The sequence below is a fragment of the Thermobia domestica genome, chromosome 12, assembly GCF_964235325.1.
Source record: "Thermobia domestica chromosome 12, izTheDome1.hap1.1, whole genome shotgun sequence".
Classification (NCBI taxonomy): Eukaryota; Metazoa; Arthropoda; class Insecta; order Zygentoma; family Lepismatidae; genus Thermobia; species Thermobia domestica.
Window position 1 is genome coordinate 116351164 of NC_137465.1, and position 21689 is coordinate 116372852.

General features: G+C 35.6%; 1 protein-coding gene across 2 annotated transcripts in view; it reads left to right on the top strand.

Annotated features, from left to right (window-relative positions):
* The window catches only part of LOC145666600 (uncharacterized), a 55768-nt gene that overhangs the window by 16039 nt on the left and 18040 nt on the right, over positions 1–21689 (top strand). The window contains exons 2-3 of one of the 2 annotated variants that reach the window (XM_081734004.1): positions 8975–9120; positions 17381–17529. In XM_081734004.1, the coding sequence (XP_081590130.1) occupies positions 9006–9120; positions 17381–17529 (264 nt within the window). In that variant the 5' untranslated portion in view covers positions 8975–9005. The remainder of the gene's footprint in view (positions 1–8974; positions 9121–17380; positions 17530–21689) is intronic. The other variant, XM_081734005.1, reaches the window with a different exon arrangement.

Below are 21689 nucleotides of genomic sequence, written 5' to 3' on the forward strand. Positions count from 1 at the left end.
CGACTGGAGCTTGGATTCGGTGCACATGGTTGATGCAAGATCAACCCCTCACACTATAGGTCTTCCTCCACATCACTATCTCGCCCCCAAAAGAGCTAATTTACAGGAGCAAGCTTTAAGCCAAGTTTTATTTTAAATCTTATAATAATAGAGGCAAAGAACACATGTAATACAATACATTACAGTAGAAAAATATTTTACTTATCATGAATAAGTTTATGGGATTCGATGAAAGAGGAGTTCCATCCGCCTGAGGTTTCTTCTTTCTTTTAGTGTGTGGAGAGCTATGCAGCGAGGGTATTTTATTTTTATAATTATAAAGTACTAGCAGATTGCCCGTTCTTCTTACGTTTCATTTTGGACATAAAGAACAATGGAGGCTGAATTTGGATTTAAACGGCATCAGAAGTATTACTTTTCGTCTTAGAGACCCCCGAAAACTATGGGTTCGACACTAATGTTGGTCATTTTCGATCATTTTTATCTCTCCTCCTCCCCCAAGTTAGGAGGTTGAATTTGGATTTAAACTTGTTACTGTTCATCTCAACGACCCTGAAAACTGTAGATTGAACACCAATATCGGTCATTTTTTTTTTTTTTTTTATCATGAGTTTTAAATATCGTCTCCCCTCTCCCCTAAGTTGTACCGTCAAAGTGAATGATAGAAACCATTCTAGGTCCGAACTTCATCCATGTTGAAAATTTTATCGAGATCGGTCAAGTGCTTCAAGAGTTATGAAGTCACAAACATAATCACTTTCATGTTATATATTAGATAAATATGATGACTTTCTTCGGATAGATCATGTAAAATCATCAATATCGTGTAGTATTCTCTCATTAGTGTCTGATCACTTGCCGCAGATTAGAAGCCACCACACACTATGGTCTTCAGCTAATCTCTTCGTATTGTCTTTGGAGTTAAAGATATTTGTCAGTTTTCCTCCCCCATTTTCTCCAATATCACAGACGAAGAAAAATACAATTTCTCTCCGAGAATTTCCTAGCAAGTGCGAAGGACTTCTCACTAAAATAGTTAATGTTTTTGAGTTGTTCTTCATTCATGTTCAGTTCGTTATGTAATCAAAAGTATTTGTTTTTCACAACCAAAGACTAGTCCCCTCGAATTATCTTCCCGCGTAGGGTCGTTGCCGTCAACAACTATCAATTCGTTAAAGAATCCAATCGTTCACGGAATACAAAGTTACAAATTCAGCAGATCAAATAAGGGAATTCTAATTTAATTAAAATGGGGAAAGTTTTGAGTGAAATGGGTTTAAAATAGATTTAATGTTGTTAATTCTTTCTTTCAACTCACTGACATTCAGTTGTAGCATTCGTCAAAATTACAAAATCTGATAAATAATATTTCGCTTGCTGTCAATCAACAATAGCGACACAGTGTTGTTATGTAAAGGATTGGTTCGCAAGAAGTTAGTATATAGATGTGTACGTAACAGAGACAACATTAGAACTATCTGATTCCACATGGAGTGGATGGTAACACGGCTAGTACTTAGCGGATTCTATAGAGGATGGGGAACATAACGGTAGCAGAAACTTTCTCACTGCGATAGATAACGATATTTTGTACATAATATAAAGAGAAATTTTAGTATTCTTTGATACTCGTAATATTTCGAAAACTTTAAAGAAAGAAATGAAAATAAGGCGAAATGAAAGTTCAGTTTTACGTCCCACGGTTATGCCGAGTAGACTAAACGAGACTGTGGTGATGACAGTGAATTAAATGGCGAAATAAGAAAACGCGAGAACCCAAGTACAAAGTGTTTTAAGAATAAGAAAAAGGACATGAGATTGAACACCTTTAGTATTGTCCATTGCGAATAAATTATCTCGAATATGTCACCGTTAAATTCGTAATAACTGTATAAATAGCATAAAACAGATTCAGTGATTTTGTAAGTGTGATATATACACAAAAACAAACGTGAAAACTAAAACAGAAAGTAGTATTTGAGTATTTGAGATCAGGTTGTATGTGAGAGAGAGAGAGTATTAATGATAAAATTCGTTACAAAGACTGACCAACGAAAATAGAAAGAAAGTTTATATCGTTCTTCAGTTTTTAAATTATGTCACGTGCATCTACTTTTAAACTCCAGAAGGCGCTGGTGTTGATACTGGAATACATAGAACTACTTTTCAATACAATTGGTGATCCTCGAATGCAAGAAAATATATTGAACTTCATAGAAATTTAACAAACCTTCCATGCTTCTAATTAATCTTTGCAAGTTGTAATTTCACAGTCAGGTTATTCTACACCGAATCATTCACATCAAGTACAATTGCTCATCCAGTCATGTAGATTTCTATGAAATTTGACATGTAGGAGCTATTGGAAAATGGGAATCCATATAGTTTTATTTTTCCTATATTACCTCAGGTGATTTTTTTACAATTCTCGAAAGATTACTGCGCTCGAAGATTTTGAGGACGATGTCTAAAAGGATGGAACGAAATATCTGACATCAATTAAGCAGTACGAGACTCCGATTGAAGGAAAATGTGGTATAAAAACTTGAATTGTTTCCTAACCCATGAAACGTCTCTCCAAAGTGGATGCTTAATCGATTTTGATAGCATACAGACCCTAAACTAGAAGGTACCCAAACGAAACAGGAAGGACATTTCAGCCGCACCAGCCTAATAATATGGGGCTTTGTTAAAGATACAAATTCTTATCTTTCCCTATGGTTTCTATTAGAGATGGCCAAAATTTCCCGGATTCCGGAAAATTTATTTTTTGGATTTCAGAATTGGCTATTCCTAGTTCTTATACTGTACAAAAATCAGATGATTGAGATGGAGGCACCTGGATGGTGTGACGTGGAATGATAAGTATAATTGTTTTCACTGAAAGAGCTACATTTAGTTTTATAGTCTGTGCCACATTATTTCCATTTACGAGACAACAGCATTGAAGAATTTGAAGATACGTTGCAACCGCAGGTGTGCTGTTGATAGAAGAAAATAATTTTAAATTACTTAGTCTCAATCAAAATTCTTGAAAGAGAAAATTGATAAATTGAAGTATAATCGTATGAAGTGGAGGTGTGTGTTCTTTTTGTCAATAGAAGATCATAGTACAATTTTACTTAACTCATTCCTACTTCGCTCCTGAAGAAAAATGCAGTGTTAGCAATTGAAATAAATGCAAAGATCTCAAGAATTGAAACATGGAGGTTTTGTTAAAATTTTTTAATACCTTGATCTCTATAGGTAGTTCACAATATTTGAGTTAAGCAGATTTACATTGTGTGTGTGTGTATGTATATACATGTATAAAAAATTCATCCTATATATGTTTTCCTGTTATTGAAAGTTCTTTTACTGTTACATCGGTGTTCAAGTCACAAAATTCTCAAAATGAAACTTCTTTTAAACTTATTTACAAATTTGTTAGAACAATGTTACATATGACGACTACCCAACAAGACTGTGGTAAGTTAATTTTTCTAATGCGGTCACACAAAAAAGGACATTTCGTGACGTTGCTCACTGCATGCAATATCGATAATTGCGATAGAAATACAAATATTATGTAGTAATTATTAAAATATGCTATTGTACACTTATTAAGGCATCTATTTATGTACATAAACAGGATGTCTACTGACCTGGAAAAAGCCTGGAATTTAGTCAGAAATCTGGATTTCTCAATATTACCATTTTATGTAATTATTTTTGATAGATTTTAAAGAAATTGCAAGAAGAAAATTACTTTTAATCAGTAAGAAACCTTAAAAATGTACTTTGAAAATCCCAATCTTAACACATTATTTTTGATGCTTACAGTGTTGTACAAGTGCAAAGTATAAGAGTAACATGGGTAGTTAGGATTGTTTCTTTCAATTCAAGAACTTCTGAACAGTACCTTTGAACCAGGCCTAGCCTGTTTGTACTAAAAACCTTAATTGTGAATCTGATTTTTATTCTGCAATTCGTAACTTCTCTATTTCTGTTTTGCTAGTTGTTACTTCTTTGTTGCAAATATATACAGAGTTATAATGAACTATACCGACAAACTGTAAGCGATCATTTCTCACATCAAAATAAAAGGAAAGTTTACCAAAATCGAAGAAAAGCCGCATTAACAGGTGTTATCTCGAATTCGAAAAACAGTGAAGTGGCAGCCCATATCAGCGTAAAGGAAGTCACATACGCTATCCAAAAATACAACCTTCAGCAGTGTGCAGTGGATGCGCAAAGGATTAGCTGTAGACCACAATTCCTTGGCATGCTCCCAACAGAATTTTCAAATATGCTCTGACTTCAGTGTGGGTCCGAAGTAGGAAAAAGTTGATCACCACTCCTTGAGAGCAATGAACACGAAATGCTTCGGCGGGAAGTCGGTGTTAGGGACCGTAACCATCATATTCTCTCGTGTTCGGAATAAAACGTGCTGCGATGTTTCACGCTTATACATGAAAAAACATAAAATATACTATGAGAAAATTCATCGCAGTGTGCATTACGTCAAGTTTTATGCTTTGTTTACTTTTGAACCACCTTGAAATCAAAACATATCTGAGAATTCTGGTGAGATCATGTCTGGTAATTATTCTCTGTAGGAAATCACGTCACTGTACGTGCTGAAATATGCATTTTTCGATGCCGTCTTTACGTTGATATGGACCGCTCCTCAACAGGTTTTTCGAGTTCAAAATAAGCACGTGTTGAAATTATTATTTTAACGGTTATGGACTGCTGTAACTCCTAGACTATGCACTTTTTCCCGCAGGTCCATATGGTCTTTTTTCTTATTTTAAAGTGAGAATCATCTCTTTCATAGTGTCAGTATCTATATATTAAAATGCTAGATTTATATGTTTGTCTCCAATCCTTTCGACAATGAGATCTCGAAAAATCACAAGTATTAGGAACGTGGCGTTTACGCTGGTCGATTCCAAATTTGGTGTGAATTGTCCAGTTCTAATTGAATATTTAAAGAAACGAGGCCGTTATTTCTTTACTACATTTTTTGGGGGGGTACACTGCAAGTATTTAAATTTTTAAAACCACGTCCTGTGAGTTATATATTCCAACACAATTGTATACAGGGGTTGTATATCTCAGGCATTTGTTTCATGGATAAATGATAATGAAAAACGAAGGATAACCATTTCCCTAGGCTAAGATCAATCTTTATTGTTTATAGTGTTTTACCCAATGAATACCATATATCACTGAGATTATGATTAATTGTGCATGTAATGTATTTGCGTATTACATGCTGCATGCAAGAAGAAAGAAAACACTAATCATACATGAATGAGGAACTCCAACCAGAAGTAGACTCAATCTTGCAAACTGTGCGGGGTATTGAAAAAATGTCCTTTTTATGTTACCCCTTGCCGATTTTTATCAAGAAGTCTTTCACTTGTGTTTTAAAGGGACGTGTACAGATGTTGTGAGGAATAACAAGGAGATTCATGCTCATATGTGAATGATGCGCTGTGTAGAGAGCGCAGGTTCAGCTAGTAGTTATATTAACATCCTGTATCTATAATCTACTTTCAGTGAATTAAAAATGGTGATCCATTGTATGAATATTAACTGGCCACTCCCCATTCAAGAATAATGTGTAGTAATATGCAATCATATAAATTAACATATGCTTAGAATTTAAATTAATAATTTTTAGAACTTCCTCATGTAGTAAAACCAAATGTTTAAAAAAAAAAAATACTACTGACAACAGTTAAGGTGTGAACTCTGATTGCTTTGTACTCTACATTTTTCTCAACTGATTTTGTGGTAGAAGTCATTAGCAATAACAACTACCCTATTATATATATATAGTGAGAGAGAGACCTGGAAAAACCTCGGGGAAAAAAGCGAGTTTAAAAAAATAAGATTTAGTAGTCATCCTATAAAGTAAAAGCTTATTAAACCAGTCACGTGATATTTTAACTAAAAGCTGTCCGTCTAGAGATGGTCTTTGTGAAGGAGAATTCATTGATTTACCAAGGACTTTCTAATCTAATTTTAAAACTCCAAAACAAGAACATAAAAATAAATGGTGTAATCTATCAGTACCACCTCTCTCTCTCTTTTTGAAATAAGTTTATATTACGTCATATTCTATTCTTTTAGCTCTCAACTTACGCATGCAACCAGTATAAATTGTATCCGGTTGGCTGCAGTTGAAGCATTTGGTAACTTTTATTTACTCTTCACATTTTCCTTTGTCATGCAGAATTACTAGAAGAGAAAAAAAATGCAATAAATACTAGTCATATGGATATGTGTATAAAGACGTGGGAATATGAAGACATTTGCCTTTCGCTTTTGGCGAACTGACAAATTAAAAAAAAAAAAAAGAAAGAAAGAAAGAAAAGAAAAAAAGACAGAAAATGTACTCTGTGTTTGGTTGATTTTTGGGCTTCAACAACTTTCTGATAACTGCTGGAATGGCATGCATGCATCCAGGTACATTGTAAGAAAATTTCACAGAAACATGTTGCGCAAAAGAAAGAAAAAGCAGTTAAACAAAAATATTTGTGTGTAAGTAACAACAATTTAAAAGAAAAGTAAAAATGAAGGAGACATTGCAATAGGAGATACGAACAAATTGTGAATTTTTCTATGGTAAAAAGGAAGAAAATATATTGGCTGTGGTGTTGCTAGCTCACTGCAAATGACGATTCCCATCGGTTGGTGTCACGTGTAGGATTGGAAGACTAAATGTATATATCCTCGGGTAACTTTCGAAGTGGTGTGGCTCTTTTTCGGTTTTATCCCTATTTGACTTTTTTTTAAAATTGCTTTCTTGGCTCAATAAAAGGGTTGTATATCACGAAGTTTCAGTCATTTTATTTTGTAAAAAAGAATGTAGCTTATCAAAACCAGAGTGAGATCATCTTGAGATACTGCCTAGGATGCATCGATATATTCGTGCTTAGATGAGAGGAGGTTTCTTATGCAAACTATTTTATGGAATTCTCTCCATTAGCTTCAAACGCTAATCTTACTTTGCTACTCCTTTTAACACTATGAATATATAACCTGACAATTATACTTGTGAAATGATTATCACAAGTGAGCAGAGGTCGGATGTAAGTCTTTTTTTCTCAGCAAAATATATCAAACCAGAGTAGTGTGGGTTCTATTACATTAGCATTATAATTATGATTATTATTATTAGGTATTCTGCCTTTCGGCAGGTCCTGGGACTAATGAGAATTATTATTTTTCTTTTTTTTTTTAAAAAAATTTTAGATTTAGCCTGGAAATGTTTCTTCCACTTTTGTCGATTTTCAGCTTCCTCTTTTAACTCCCAATAGTTTCTCCTATCTTTCAAATCATCGATCAGCTTGCTCTTCTTCTTCCTATTCCTCGCTTCCCTTCCATCTTTTCTTCTATGGCGGTGTGAAGAAGACAATTTCTTCTCAAGATGTGTCCAATCCAATTGGCCTTTCTACGAAGAATGGTGGCTAGAAGTGTCCTCTTCTCTCCTAACCGTTTTAAAACATCTTCGTGTGTTGCTCTCTCTGTCCATTTTATCTTCTTAATCTTCCTCCAACACCACATTTCGAAACTCTCTAAATATTTCTTCTCTAACTTCCGTAATGTCCAAGTCTCTGAATCATACAGTCCAATGCTCTATATATAGCACTTGACCAGCATCTTAAGTCCAATATTGAGCCTGCTAGTTAAGAGTGATCTTTTCTTGTTGAATGCTTCTTTAGCTATGGCATTCTTGACCTGATCTTATTGGTGCAGTAAGCATCTCTCATCAAAATACTTTCCAGATACTTGAAATTATCGACCTCTTCAAGTTCTCTTTGTTCTACTCTGATCCATAAGGGCGTGTTTCCACGGAATATTCTCATGACTTTCGAATTTTCGATGTTAATTTCCATCCCATACAGTTTTCCAGTGTCAACTATTTTGTCAATCATCTCCTGTATAGTACAGGGATTTTGTACCTAAAATACCTTGAAGTTGGAAAAAATTCCCATAAAGCTGAATTTTTCAGAATAATTTCTTTTATTAATGTACTTTGACATACCAAAAGCCCTCTACTCTCCGACGCGTGCTTCCTCTCAAAATGGCGAACAAAGATGGCGGTCATGAAATTTCAACTTGACTTTAGCCGACAATATGTTTTTTCTTTATGATATTTTGGATGCTTATCAAGTATATATGCATACAAGAAAGACTAAAATTAAGTTTTTATGATACTTATCTTGTCAAACTTCAACTTTGATAGCTTTAAATTGGTTATATGTATAAAAAATGTCAAACCAAATATCACTTTATGTTTGGAGGCAATTATATTAGAAGAGAAATTAGAAATAAGTAAAATTGTGTGAATAAAAGTTGGAGATAATTTTATAAGCTTTAAAATGAGGTATTTATTTCGCCTTTACGTAACTTCATGTAAATTCTATATGGTAAGTGTGGACGATTAGGGCTACCGTTTGAATGGGTCGACTCTAAGAAAATTCAATCGGGCAACGCTGGACAGCTATAACCCTATATAAAATCCCTCATGGAAGGAGAGCTTAGTACGTGAGGAGTGTTAGTGGAACAGGTGGATGCGTATTGGTTGTACAGTTTCCATTGTATGAAGAATTGAAGTTACTTCCTTGAAGGTAAGTTGTTAGAATTTTACTACAAGTTAAAATTCAGTGTTGAAAATATTTTTCCTAACAATGAAACATTTCTTTATGTAAGAGCGATAGTTATGGGGCAACAAATAGTTACTTGTTCAAGGTCAGTCAGTGCATTGAAGTAGAGTTGCCATCCAATGATATGAAAATATGTGTAAATTAGGCGAATAGGGCCTAGCCATTTGGGGCGAATAGGACCACCATACTTGTAACATATTATGTAGATTTTTATACTCTAAATGCCTGTAGTAATGTTGTTTCGAAGATGTCTTCACATATTAAGAGGGCTTTAAAAAAATATTAATTTTTTTGTTACTGTTTAATTTCAGATGACCAGATACAAAAGAAAAATGAAGTCAAATGACTGAAGAAGTTGTTCAGGCGACACTCCAGGAAGTTAGAGACTATATGAGTCAAAGACAAGCAGCGAGGATTTATGGGGCTCCCAGAACGTGCTTCCAGAGAAGAATTAAAGGTAAAGCAAGTTTCAAATCCGTTGAAAAAAGAGGAGGACAAACACATTTTACAAATGACCAAGAGCAGGAGTTGGAACAACGAGTAGTAAAAATGTCAGAATGTGGTTTTCAAAACCAATCATCAACCATGCTGTGTTATAGGACCTGGATCTTCTACTGAAAAATCGAAAGGAAAGGAGAAAACAAAGAACATAAAGTTGATGAAAATATTTGTGAATTTTGTGGTATTTCATATTACCACCCCAATTCTTCATCCTTCTCCGATTGGATATCTTGTGTGAAATGTAAAGCTTGGTTCCACGCACGATGCGTATTGCAGAGAAGATGTTCACAGACAGACGATCCTTGATTGTCTCTACTTCCTAAATACAAGTGTAACTTCAGACTCTAGTGTTACTATTGAGTTTCGAGTGATTTTATTATTTTTATTATTTCATACGAGCAATTTAATTTCATATGATATTATTCTGTAATCTAGTGTATTCCGATTAAGCTATAGATGGTTTCAGATCAAGAGAACCCTGGTTCCAGGAATTCACAGATCACCCACACGGCTCTGACCCTTGTCAACTGGCCATAAATCTAAGAAAACAAGAGGCGAGAGACAGAAAAAGAGATTGCCAAATGTCCACTTTTCTCAAGATTTCTTTCAGTCTTGAGTCACTCTTTTTTTGTTAGTGTGCTCGGTTATAATTCGCTACAATGCCAATGTTTTTCCAACCTTGATTAAACAATAACACTCGTAACGAGCAATATTTGGACAAAAATCCGGAGCCCGGGCCTTCTTCGCCAAGAACTCCGACGAAAGAAGATAATGTTGTAGTTGGGAGGGGAGCTAAGTTGCGTAAGCAAACGATGATGTTAGTGAAAAATGTGATTTTTTTTTTTTTTTTTTTTTACGAAGTGTCATCGATAATGGTGGTGTCTTAACTTCGAAAAACTTAAAATAAGTTATTAACGCAGGCGACTGGTGTTAGCATTAGTACCATAAAAAGAATTTGTGTGAAAATTGATCTGAAAAACTATTCGACATCAACGAAAAGAAAGTTGTAAAACAAAAGCTTCAATTCGACAAAATTGACGATTTCACTCGTGATTTATTGGGCCGCACAGTTTTTGAATTTTATAAGGAAGACAAATCTTCCATAACGGAAGCGCTAATTGAAGCAATGAGGCTTAAGACAGCTGACACCGAATACAAGTTTCCATACCAACGCACTACAGTTTATCGCCTGCTACGAAGTATGGGTTTTAAATATAAAACCTCGGTGAAAAAATGTATTCGTAGTGAATCACCACATGTAATTGCATGGCGATATAGATACCTGCATACAAGGGCGCCCATCGGGGGGGGGGGCAAGGTGGGGTGCTTGCCCCTCTCCTAAGAGGAAATTGTACTTCGGAATATCGAAAACCCAATAGAATTTTTACATTAGTTACAGCAAAATTTGAAACTATATTTGAAACGTCGCCGCTTGTATTTGCTCCCCCCCTGGAAACCACAACATGGGCGACCTTGCCTGCATAGTATCAATAATCTTCGTGCTCAGGGTTATGCAGTTGTGTACTTCGACGAAACGTGGTTTGATATTAACTCCTGTCGGATGAAGAACTGGATCAGACGATTCAGACAATTGTGCTATAACGAGTCCTGGGAATAAAGGTATTAGAACTGTTATTCTACATTGCGGGGGGCAAGGAAAAATAAGGATAAAAGTACCCATACTAATTTACATCCCAAATAATAGGAGGTTATTTAACGTGGTAGCCAGTGCTAATTTCTATCTATACAAAATCAATCTAGATTTCCTTATGCCTCCCTCCACAATTTGGCTCTTTCAATTAAAAGAGATGCATTCTTGGCTATGACAATTAACTATTTTAAAATGCTAAGTTCTCCTTTATAGGTAACGTTCTTAAAGGAATCATTAAGGCATAATTAAACCGACTATGCTACTTTCAATGAAATACTTTGTCTTTCAATAATAATAATAATAATAATAATAATAATAATAATAATAATAATAATAATAATAATAATAATAATAATAATAATCTTATGGATACAACCAGCACCTAAAACCCGCCTGTGGACAGTTCTGAATAATAATAATAATTACAATAATAATGCTATGTTAAATCTATCACAGAAAGTAATAACATTATGTCTTTATTTTTCACTTGTTTTCCTTCCTTTTTTCTTTCTTGTTTCTTCTTCAGCCTAATGACATCGGACATCTGGCAACAACCACCAACCCTCGTCCTAACAAGGGGTGGGTTGCCCTTTTGGTAGTGGTGTGAGAGAAGGCTCACATGTTTTGGAATTTTCTATACTAATGTTTTATGCTTACTCTGAATTCTGAGGGTTTTTTACAATATTGTTCTTTGATAATTCATTATTTCATGAATACTTTCTAATCCAATGTATCACAGTGAGAGTAACAATATTTTTGTTCTTTCATTATTCATGAAAAAAAAAAAAAAAAAACCTTTTTCGCATTATTGTACTTTTTTTCGGACTATTGATAACATATATTTTGCTGTCTTGATAAATAAATGTATTTTCAAAATATATTCATTCAGTGATAAGTGAAGTCAGTAGCCCTATTCATCCTTTGGGTGGCCCTATTCACCCAATCAACTATGGTGAATAGGGCCACTCATAATGCTTTGTCTTTTTTTAATTTCCTCTCCACCTTAGAGGATGTTTCAACATTTCTGGATCGAATCAATGACTAATGGATGTAGGAAATTTATTTACTAGAAATTCGGAAAATATAATAAATAATGAAGGAGCAGCAGGTATTTTTTTTTTAAAGTGACCCTAATCACCCACAATTACCATATAAGATTTATTTTATACCTTATTATGTAGTTTATGTATGCATTATTAAGAATCGAAAAAGTTTTTCTGCATCTTCAATTTCGTTCTCAGATTTTAACCGCAAAGTAACTGCACAAACGAACGGCTCGTTCCAAACTATCTAAGTGAAAACTCCGCCTTTCATAAATTTGAATGCTTCCAATGTATATACAATTGATACAGCCCTGAAAATGGCAAGAGACGAGTGTTCAAAACATAACCAAAAAGTTGTATTGTGATATTTCACCAACCACTCTATATCAAAGTTGTAAAGATCGTCGAATCATCAGGACGCGACAGTGATCTTGAAAGTGTAGTTAGGGTAGGTGGATTTGACACTATTATGTCATACCTTAGAGCAGTAGGTCATTACGATGTCAGGAAATGGCCTGGAAGATTTGTGGGCTACGGTTTATGCACCAAATTCACGGTTGTGCACATGATGAATGGTCGTGCATTTTCACGAGCAGTGAGAGCTCACATTCGTTTATTGGTCTGATGAACGTTTATTGGTCTGATGAAACATATGTGGCAGCTTTCAGCCAAATAGATGAAAGTATTGTCGACAACCTAAAAACTAAACTTTCACTCTTTATGAATGGTCTAGCAACAACAGAGGAATGTTTGCTTAGCAGTAGTGAAATGACATCGTTCCAAGAAGTAATAGCTGCTTCATGTATGAAGGCTGAAGAAGTTGGGCGTACAGCTAGATTCTGGTTACAGTATTTTGGGCAAGTGAAAATTATGTTACTGTTTATTATATCTGAAAAGATTGGAAACTGACAATTTCATTTACTTGCCATAAAGCTCATACTGCCTTACTGGCATGCAGCGGGTCGCATAAATTCTGTCAAGTGTGCACATTTATATGTCCAACAAATGGAGGACTTAGAAACAAGAATGGATCCAATTGAGTTCAAGAAATTTATGTGGTTTCTTTACAATCCACAGAAGTGACTCTTTTGGGAGTAGAGTGTGGACTTGTATGGTAATTGAGCAATGTTTTATGCGCCCAATGAAGATATGAGGATGACTAAAACAGGGCAGAGAGTACTCTAGCATGGTGGATACTGACAACGACAGTTTATGTGGATGTACATGAAGAAGTTGAATAGTTTTGTGGTATATACTCCTCTTCGACAGAACAACATATTGAACTTCGTGAGTCTCGACAAAATCATGATAGACAGGACATTAACACCTTTCAACAACAGCTTGACGCTCATTCACCGTTTGCAGCACCAGATGGCCCTGAAAACCTCTCATATGTGTAGCTAATGGTCGTGAATCAAATGAAGCAACAAACTGTGATCGAGCAAAGGAAGTAGGAACTAGCATAATAAATAAAATGTGTCGCAAGAATTTTGGTGATTTAAAGCTGCGGCGTAAAGATCATGCCACTCCAATTTTGGCATCGAGAAATACCAATAAAGTTGTTGAAGATGTGCTGGAGATCAACCCTCTTTAGTTGTTCAGTCGCATAGTGTGAGTTTTGAAATCTCAAGCTGATCTTTCAAAGTATTTGTCGTATGAATTAGAAACTTTTCCGCCATCTCTCTTCGATGAATTCTCAATGAGAAAAACACAAAAAGTCAAAGTTGTTCGATGTAATTGAAGACATCATGCCCTATGTAGACTGTTCTACTAAGTCAAAGATTGTCATTGATGGTGGATTTTTACTGCATCGTGTGATTTGGCCTTCATCAATACCAGCAGCCGCTATTACGTACGGCAACCTATGCGAGAGACACATCGAATATGTGCAAAAGCACATCTCATCAGCAACAATTATTGTTTTTGTTAGAAATGATTCCACAAGCACAAAAACACTAGAAAGAGAACATCGATCATGAAAAAGACATCGGCGTCCATTGCTTGTCTATCAGAATTGAAAGTAACCGTAAAACAGGAGGAATTTCTAAGAAATTCCAAAAGCAAGAACACATCTATTTCAATTGACAGACTATATGATCAAGACAGGAGTTGAAGTAAAACAAGCAGGTGATGCCGATCTCTTAATAGTGTCAGCTAAGTATGAGATTTCCCACAAATACCAGAAATTTATCACTGTTGTAGGCACAGACGTAGATTTACTTGATATCCTGATGGCCAGGACAGCATATGAAATTCCAGGTTTCTTCTTTATGCCAAGCTCCAGCTCCAGACCAAATAAATGTTTTGACATTTCAGCGATTCAGAATAAACTTGTGACACTGAAGGACGGCATTCACTTCTTCCACGCCATGACAGGCTGTGATGCACATCAGCTCTGTACAAAAAAGGAAAGAAAAGTCCATTTAAACTACTTCAGAAAAACTCTAAACTTTTGGAATTGGTAAAAGCGTTTAATGAACCCAACACACAGTCTGAAACCATAATCAAAGTTTTGGAAAGGTTCCTTGTAAGCTTATATGGAGGCAGACCGATAGCCAGCTCAAAAATGTAGAGGGAGGGGGCGCGAAGTTAGGGCTGCCCGACCCAACCATATTATAGTTCATTTGCAAGCATACCGTGAAAATTTTAAGGGGACCAGTGAAAATTTAGGGGGCCTCGGCCCACCCTAGCCTCCCCGTGGATACGGGCCTGTACGGAGGAAACTTGTGATGGCCTAAACAAACTTTGTCGTGTTCTCCCTTCAGAACTAGTGTCTCGGCAATCGATTTAAGAGAATTTCCAGCTAGCAACGCTACCTCCAACAGAGGCTGTTGTTTGTCAGCACTCGCTGAGGGTCAAGTACTACAGTGGCTAATGAATCGTCTTGATCCACAGGGGATGGACTCTGAAACGAGGACAATTACGTCCCATTCCAACTAATCTAGAAGCTGCACCATCTGAACTTCTTTGATCATATGTACTTGCAACATTATTGCAAACAGCAACTCTTCAACTGAATGTGAAAGTCGTTCTGCTAGTCTGCAATGTTCTCAAATGTGTAAAACCTGCCTCGGGATTGAGTGAAAATACATAAATTGTTTATGAATCTGAGAAAGAAATTAAAAATATAGAAAACATTTCCGTTTCTTAATGATTTATACATAAGGTACATAATAAGGTATGTAATAAATCTTATATGGAATCTACATCAAGCTACGTAAAGAAAAAGTAAATATATCATTTCTAATTTGTCTTCTAATATAATTGCCTCCAAACATAAAAAGGTGATATTTGGTTTGACATTTTTTATAGATATAACCAATTTAAAGCTATCAAAGTTGAAGTTTGACAAGATAAGTATCATAAAAACTTAATTTCAGTCTTTTCTGTATGCATATATACTTGATATGTATCCAAATTATTATAAAGAAAAAAAGTTATTGTCGCCTAAAGTCGTCAAGTTGAATTTTATCCGCCATTTTGAGAGGAAGCACGCGTCGGAGGATAGGGGACTTTTGGTATGTCAAAGTATATTAATAAAGGAAATTATTCTGAAAAATTCAGCTTTATGGGAATTTTTTCTCAACTTTTTCCTAAAATGTCTGGACTAGTAGTCCTCCTTCGGTTTTAGCTATTATAACCGTATCATCTGCATACCTGATCTTGTTAATGATCTGTCCTCCAATCTTGAAGTCTCCAGTTCCCATTAATGCTTCCTTCATTAATCATTCACTGTAAATGTTGAATAATTGGGGCGACAAACTACATCCTTGTCTGACTCCTCGTCCAATCTTCACACTATTGGTTTCTCCTTCATTCAACCACATCTTCACTCGTTGTCCTATGTACAGGTTTTGAATGAGTCGTCGATCTCTCCAATTGACTCCGATTTCTTTAAGTATTTTCGGAAGTTTCGTCCAATTGACTCGGTCAAAAGCTTTTCGCCAGTCGATGAAGCACAAACACAACTCTTCCTTTACATCAAGAATTCTTTCTGATATAATTCTCATGAATCTAATAGCATCTCTGGTGCATTTTCTTTTCCGGAATCCAAATTGATCTTCTAACCTCTCATCTATCTTGCTTTCCAGCCGCCTGTTCAGTACGCGTTCAATGATTTTTCCAGTTTGGGGAATCAGGCTAATGGTTGTGTGATCGCTGCATTTCTTTGCTTGATTTTTCTTGGGCAATGCAATCATTGTAACACCAAGAAAATCCTTTGGCCATTCTCCACTCAAGTAGATTTTGTTAATAAGTGAGGTCAGTACTTTCATTGCATAGGGAATATAATTATGTTTGTGAAAAGCTGGTAATTCAGAGGGATAGTCAACCTGTTTCACAGTATTTACTTATGTATTGTAAATAATAATAAAAAAAAGTTAATAGATAAAATTAAATGTGTTTGTGGTGGACGAAATCCTGTTCTTGTGGATGAACTCAATGCACTTCGTTTCTTCCACTCTACATTTTATCAACTATTTCATCATCATTCACAACTTTTGTCTTTCATCTTCTCTAACTTATGGGTCTAATTGTTAAAGATTAACGTTAAAAAAAAAAAAGAAGGGTTAATATAACAGTTGCTGAAAGTAGCATTTCATTACATAATACTATAAAAGGAAAGATAATTGATTTTTTTTTTCCTCCTGACTGCAAATGCATTTTTTTTTTTTTAATAACTGACAACCTTTGAAATTTGTGCGCGTAGTAATGTAACATTTTGCTTGTCTTAATGTTGTTAGTAAAATTTAGAGAAAGACAAGAGAAACGTAGAGAAAAGCATGAACTACTGATCTTTGTGGAAAAACTAAAATCTGAAATTCAGCACTAGAAAAAGAAAGAAAATCACGGAAGGTAGAAGAAAACCTTTTCAGGAAAAGTCTCATTATTTTTCCAAAGAACATTAATGGCAAAAATTCACTAGGACAGGATTTTTTTTTTTTTTTTTTTTTTTTTTTTAAGTGACATTGTACTGCACGCGAAATGTTATCTAGAGAGGAATTATAAGATAATATATGTTCGTAAATAAACACTGTTCTTCATTTATATCTGAAGCATCTTTCAACTGTGGTAATCAGGTCACTAATGGTCATGTCAGTAATATGTTAAATGAAACAATAAGATAAACACCGACTGACAACTATAAGATGGATCAGTGGATTTGATTTTGGATTTAAGTTTAGCGCACTTTTCAGCAGTGAGGCTGTATGAGATGTGGACTTACAACTTAACGTGGGATCCGAACCATATGCTCCCGCAGGGAATCAAACTCGGGTCTCCCGCGCCAAAGGCATTTACTCTTTCGTAATGGCCATGAGGGAGCTCAATCTTGGGTTCGAGTCCCGCTTAAAACATAAGTGTGTTTATTATCTTTCTCCATTCATTTTTCGCATCTTAATTCTCACAATCTGTGTTAGCATAAGGATGTAATAATCAGATTTAAGACTCAATTATCAAGTATGTTCACATGTGTTTTTAAATGTTTCCTGGAAATATTTATTAATTTATTTTTCATATTTAAGGTGCGGAGAATGAACCATGTGAAGACTTCGAAGGAAATGAGGTAGAACATGGTTTATATTATGTACCAGGACCAAACGTATGCTCCCAGTGTACATGTTACCATGGTGGACCCGAGTGGTGTAAAATGATGTATTGTACACCACCATATGTAAGTATGTAGTTAGAACAAAGACGGAAAAGTTAGTGTATAAAACGTGTAACAACAAAATATATTGCATGATTTTTTAGATGTCTGTAATTACGAGCAAAAGTATGGTAGAGATGGCCTTTTGTAATGGGGATTCACTCGGGCTCAGACGAACTCTCCTTTGTGGAATCGACCTCACTAAGCGTAATGAGGCTTATGCTAACTCGATCTCGTACTTTGAAAAGAAAGAAGACAAAAATATATTGATTCTGCTACTTAAAGTTGAAATCCGTGTGGTAGCTAGACTTGTTTCTTAAGTAGTACTACCACCCATAACAAATTCCTGGCTTGTGACGACCTATCGCTTCTGGCATTTTACTCAGGTAATAGTGACCAACAACATGTCTATACTGTAAAATAGAACTTATTAAAATAAATAAATAAATAAATAATAAAAAAAAAGTGTTTCGGTTTGTGTGTCGTGAAGATGATTGAATAAGTGAATGTGTAGGGTTTGTATATAAGGACTTAGAAACATATCTAAATAAGTGTTTAATACACATATACTAAATTTAAACCTTTATGATTTTTATTTTCAACGAACTTAAGACAAGAATTCTCTATGTCTGTGTCTATCCGTCTGTCTATTATTTGCGATTTTTTTCAATTTTGAGCCCTCCATTCGATAGAGCATCAAAAACTACCTGAGAAAGTGGTGGAATTTTTTGTGTCACTCTTACCGTTCCCGAGATATTGACCAAAAAATGACCGATTTCCAGAGATTTAAGGAGCCATATCGCGGGGATCATAAGTTATAGAGAGATGATATTGGTGTTGATCAATATTTAAGAGGATGGTAAATATTTTGGTACCAAACAGTAACCGGTTGCCATTGTCCAACTGGCCACTGTTCCTCAGATATTGGCCAAAAATGTTCGAATTTCGGGAGATTTAAGGAGCCATATCTCGGGAACTGTAAGTCATAAAGAGATTATATTTTGCGAATCTTTTTGCGAGGAACAGAACAAGGCGCGGATAAAAGATTTATTTTTACATGTAGGAACAATCACAATTATATTCCCCATTCTTTTTAAATTCATTGTGGCAATGCTCTTGGGGCATTCTCAGTTGGTTATTTATGTAATTATTTTCTAGGTCTAACATGTAGTTACGTAGTATTGGACACCTTACTTTGATATGAGCCATAGCCCTTCATGTATTCATCTTAGTGTTATATTTGGTCAAAATTTTTAATATAACCTATTTGGTGTTTATAATAAATTATTAAAAGAAATTGAATTGGAATTTAAATGTTATTTTGCAACTTTATCAATGGTCAGAATCCGGCATCAGAAATTGTGAATTATACGAAACCACTTAAATTGTGGAATCATTTCAGTTCGTTAGGAGCTGTTAGTTACTATTTGTTTGCATCATTATTATAATAAAATGTTCATTCTTGTTGAAATTGATCCCTTCAATTGTAATTTTAAACTATCCTTTAATACTAAGCATATACTCCGTAACCACTCGAGAGTTGCAGGGTACTGTCGTTTTGACAGGATTGCTGCAAACTCAGGCTGATTAACATCATTGGGCTCGAGCTCGCTTGTCTCAATGCTGCTCGCATTCGCGCTCATTCGAACCCAGGCTTTGGATCACTATCCAGTAATAAATCTCGTGCTCACGCGGTTTTGCGGTCATTTATTAAATTCGAGGGCGATAGAACCTGGGAACTGGGTTTGCTAGTTAGGACATCTCTGAAATATTGCGGACATGTGAGACATTTGAAGAAGCATTCAGTTGCTGTTAGGAAATCGTTCGCCAATAACTTCACCAATTTGAATGAGTGAATGATTACGGTTTAATGGGGGCATCAGAAGCGAGGCTGTTTATCTCAGTTACGTTTCAGCAACTTGGGATAGTTTCGTATGAGTTGACCGCAACTCAGAAAAATAAGTTTAAGCAAATTCCTTTTTTGCTGCTGTTGTTGTTTTTCAAGGTTTTGTGAAGGAAAACATCCTTTCTGAACAGAGTGCTTAGGTGCGCTGAAAAGTAGCTTGTTACGAAATTCCATAATGAACCCTTTCCAAAATAAAACAACTATTGCAGCAACGGAAGGATGTGTTGTGTGTGTGTGTGTGGTGGACTGCTCACGCATTACAGACTGCTCTCACCTGCCCAGACGATCAATGTACTTTAAGCAATTGTAACGTATGCCTGAGTAACTGAAAACTATGGAAGTACTGCTTGTAAAGCACAGAGATGTTAATGTGCATCACGATTAAGCAAAACCACATGTGGCTGATTTTTCCCTACTATGGCACAGTCGGATTTCCATTTGATACATTTGTTACACAACCTGCAAGGGTGACATTCCCAGTCATCGCCAAAGTGACTGGACAATTTCTTTGGACCACGTTCCGCTGTGATCTACTATCGTGGATCCATAGTCGACTGGAAACAGATTATGAAAAATATTTCTGAGTTTTAGACATGTCATAATTCATGTTATCATCCTTGCATATGTAGAGTCAAAATCCGACTACTTTTGGAGGGAGGAGGGATTGCTCCTAACTAATAGTATTTTATTACCAGGCGAAGATGGATGTGAGTCATAATATGTGGTGGTGAAGACTTTTACAATACCGAAACTGCGAAACAGTTTGCCAATATATTTCTCAAATGTAGGCTTTTTCTGGGCTTTTATGTTAATTCCAGTATCGACTTGTAGTGTCTTAAAACTGTTAATATGTACTAATATATAATATTTATTTATTGGTGACATTGTTGGGAGGAATGGAAGGTAATTGGCGGAAATTATAAGTTGTGCACATTGCTGTCAGAATTATCGGAATCAAATGTTGGGAACGTTAAAAATATTGTCCATTGTCAGATATGCTTTTTCATAGGCTGGTGAATATTCTGTTTTTGATTTATAATTACTATGTATATGTTGAAGATAAGGTAATGAGATGATTTTGTGTATTTTTATGTATTTAAAACTAGAGATTGGTAATAGAAGTAGTTCTGTTGATAATTGGCAAAGAAAAGATAATTAATGATAGGTACTGACTTTTGTGGAAATATATTGATAGTAGAGGTATACATATTAATAATAGAATAGGGGAGTTTCTAGTACACAGATTAAATTATGCTGTGGGAGGAGAAAGCCAAATATGCCGCTGTAGGCTCTTGGCTACTCAGCCTAGGCGCTGATGCGCAGCCGAATACATTCTGTCAGTGTTTAGATTTATATGAAGTTCATTTATGTATTTAGTAAAGTAAAAACTTCGTGTGTTTCGTTCAAAAGTTGTTTAATAAGAACCCGTTGTCCTGTAGCTTTTAACGCAAGTTAAAAATCATTAATACAGGATTAGACATGAGAGACGGAATAGTCTTGAAGAGACAAGAAATATTGCCATTTATTTGTGTCGCTTTCTGAGCGCCATCACCTCATGTGGAACCCATTGTCGTATTTGATATAGTTTCTCAGGTTGATGGAGGTGTTATAATCTATAACGCTTTAACACGAGAAACTCAAAATCAACTCAACTCAAGCTAAGGGTGCCGCGAACATGTAATATGGGACGCTGGTGATTGGAAACATGTGATATGGTCCAATGCTTCATTGTTCACGTTATTTCAACTCAGGGTCGTGTTTGTGTGTGACGAACATCCAAAGAAGCGTATGATCGGCAGTGTCTTCGTCCAACTTTGAAACATAGTGACGACTTTGATACTGTGGACCACAATATCCTGGTTTTCAGTGGGTTCTGTGCTAACACTTGCCGGCCGCGTTACTGCCCGTGATTATGTTACCATTTTAGAAGTAGCGTCCTATGGTCCAGGTGTTGTGTCCGAGTAGTTACGCCATATTTTACGACGATAATGCCCCCATTGACATAGCTGGAGCGGCAGGGTTTGAGGAACGTCGGGATGAAGTTGAACCGCCCAATTTCCGAACCTGAACATAGTGGAACGTCTTTAGCCTGTTTTGGAGATACGAATTTGGCGTAGATTTCTTCTTTTTCTCTCACAGAACTGAGTGATGCACTGCACGCGGAATGCTGTAATATTCCACTTTCTACTAGAGATGCAAAAAACAAAATTTTCGCTATTTTGACTTTTTTTTATTTATTTATTCAAGTACCAATTTTGCTTTCCTGTAGTGGATTCTA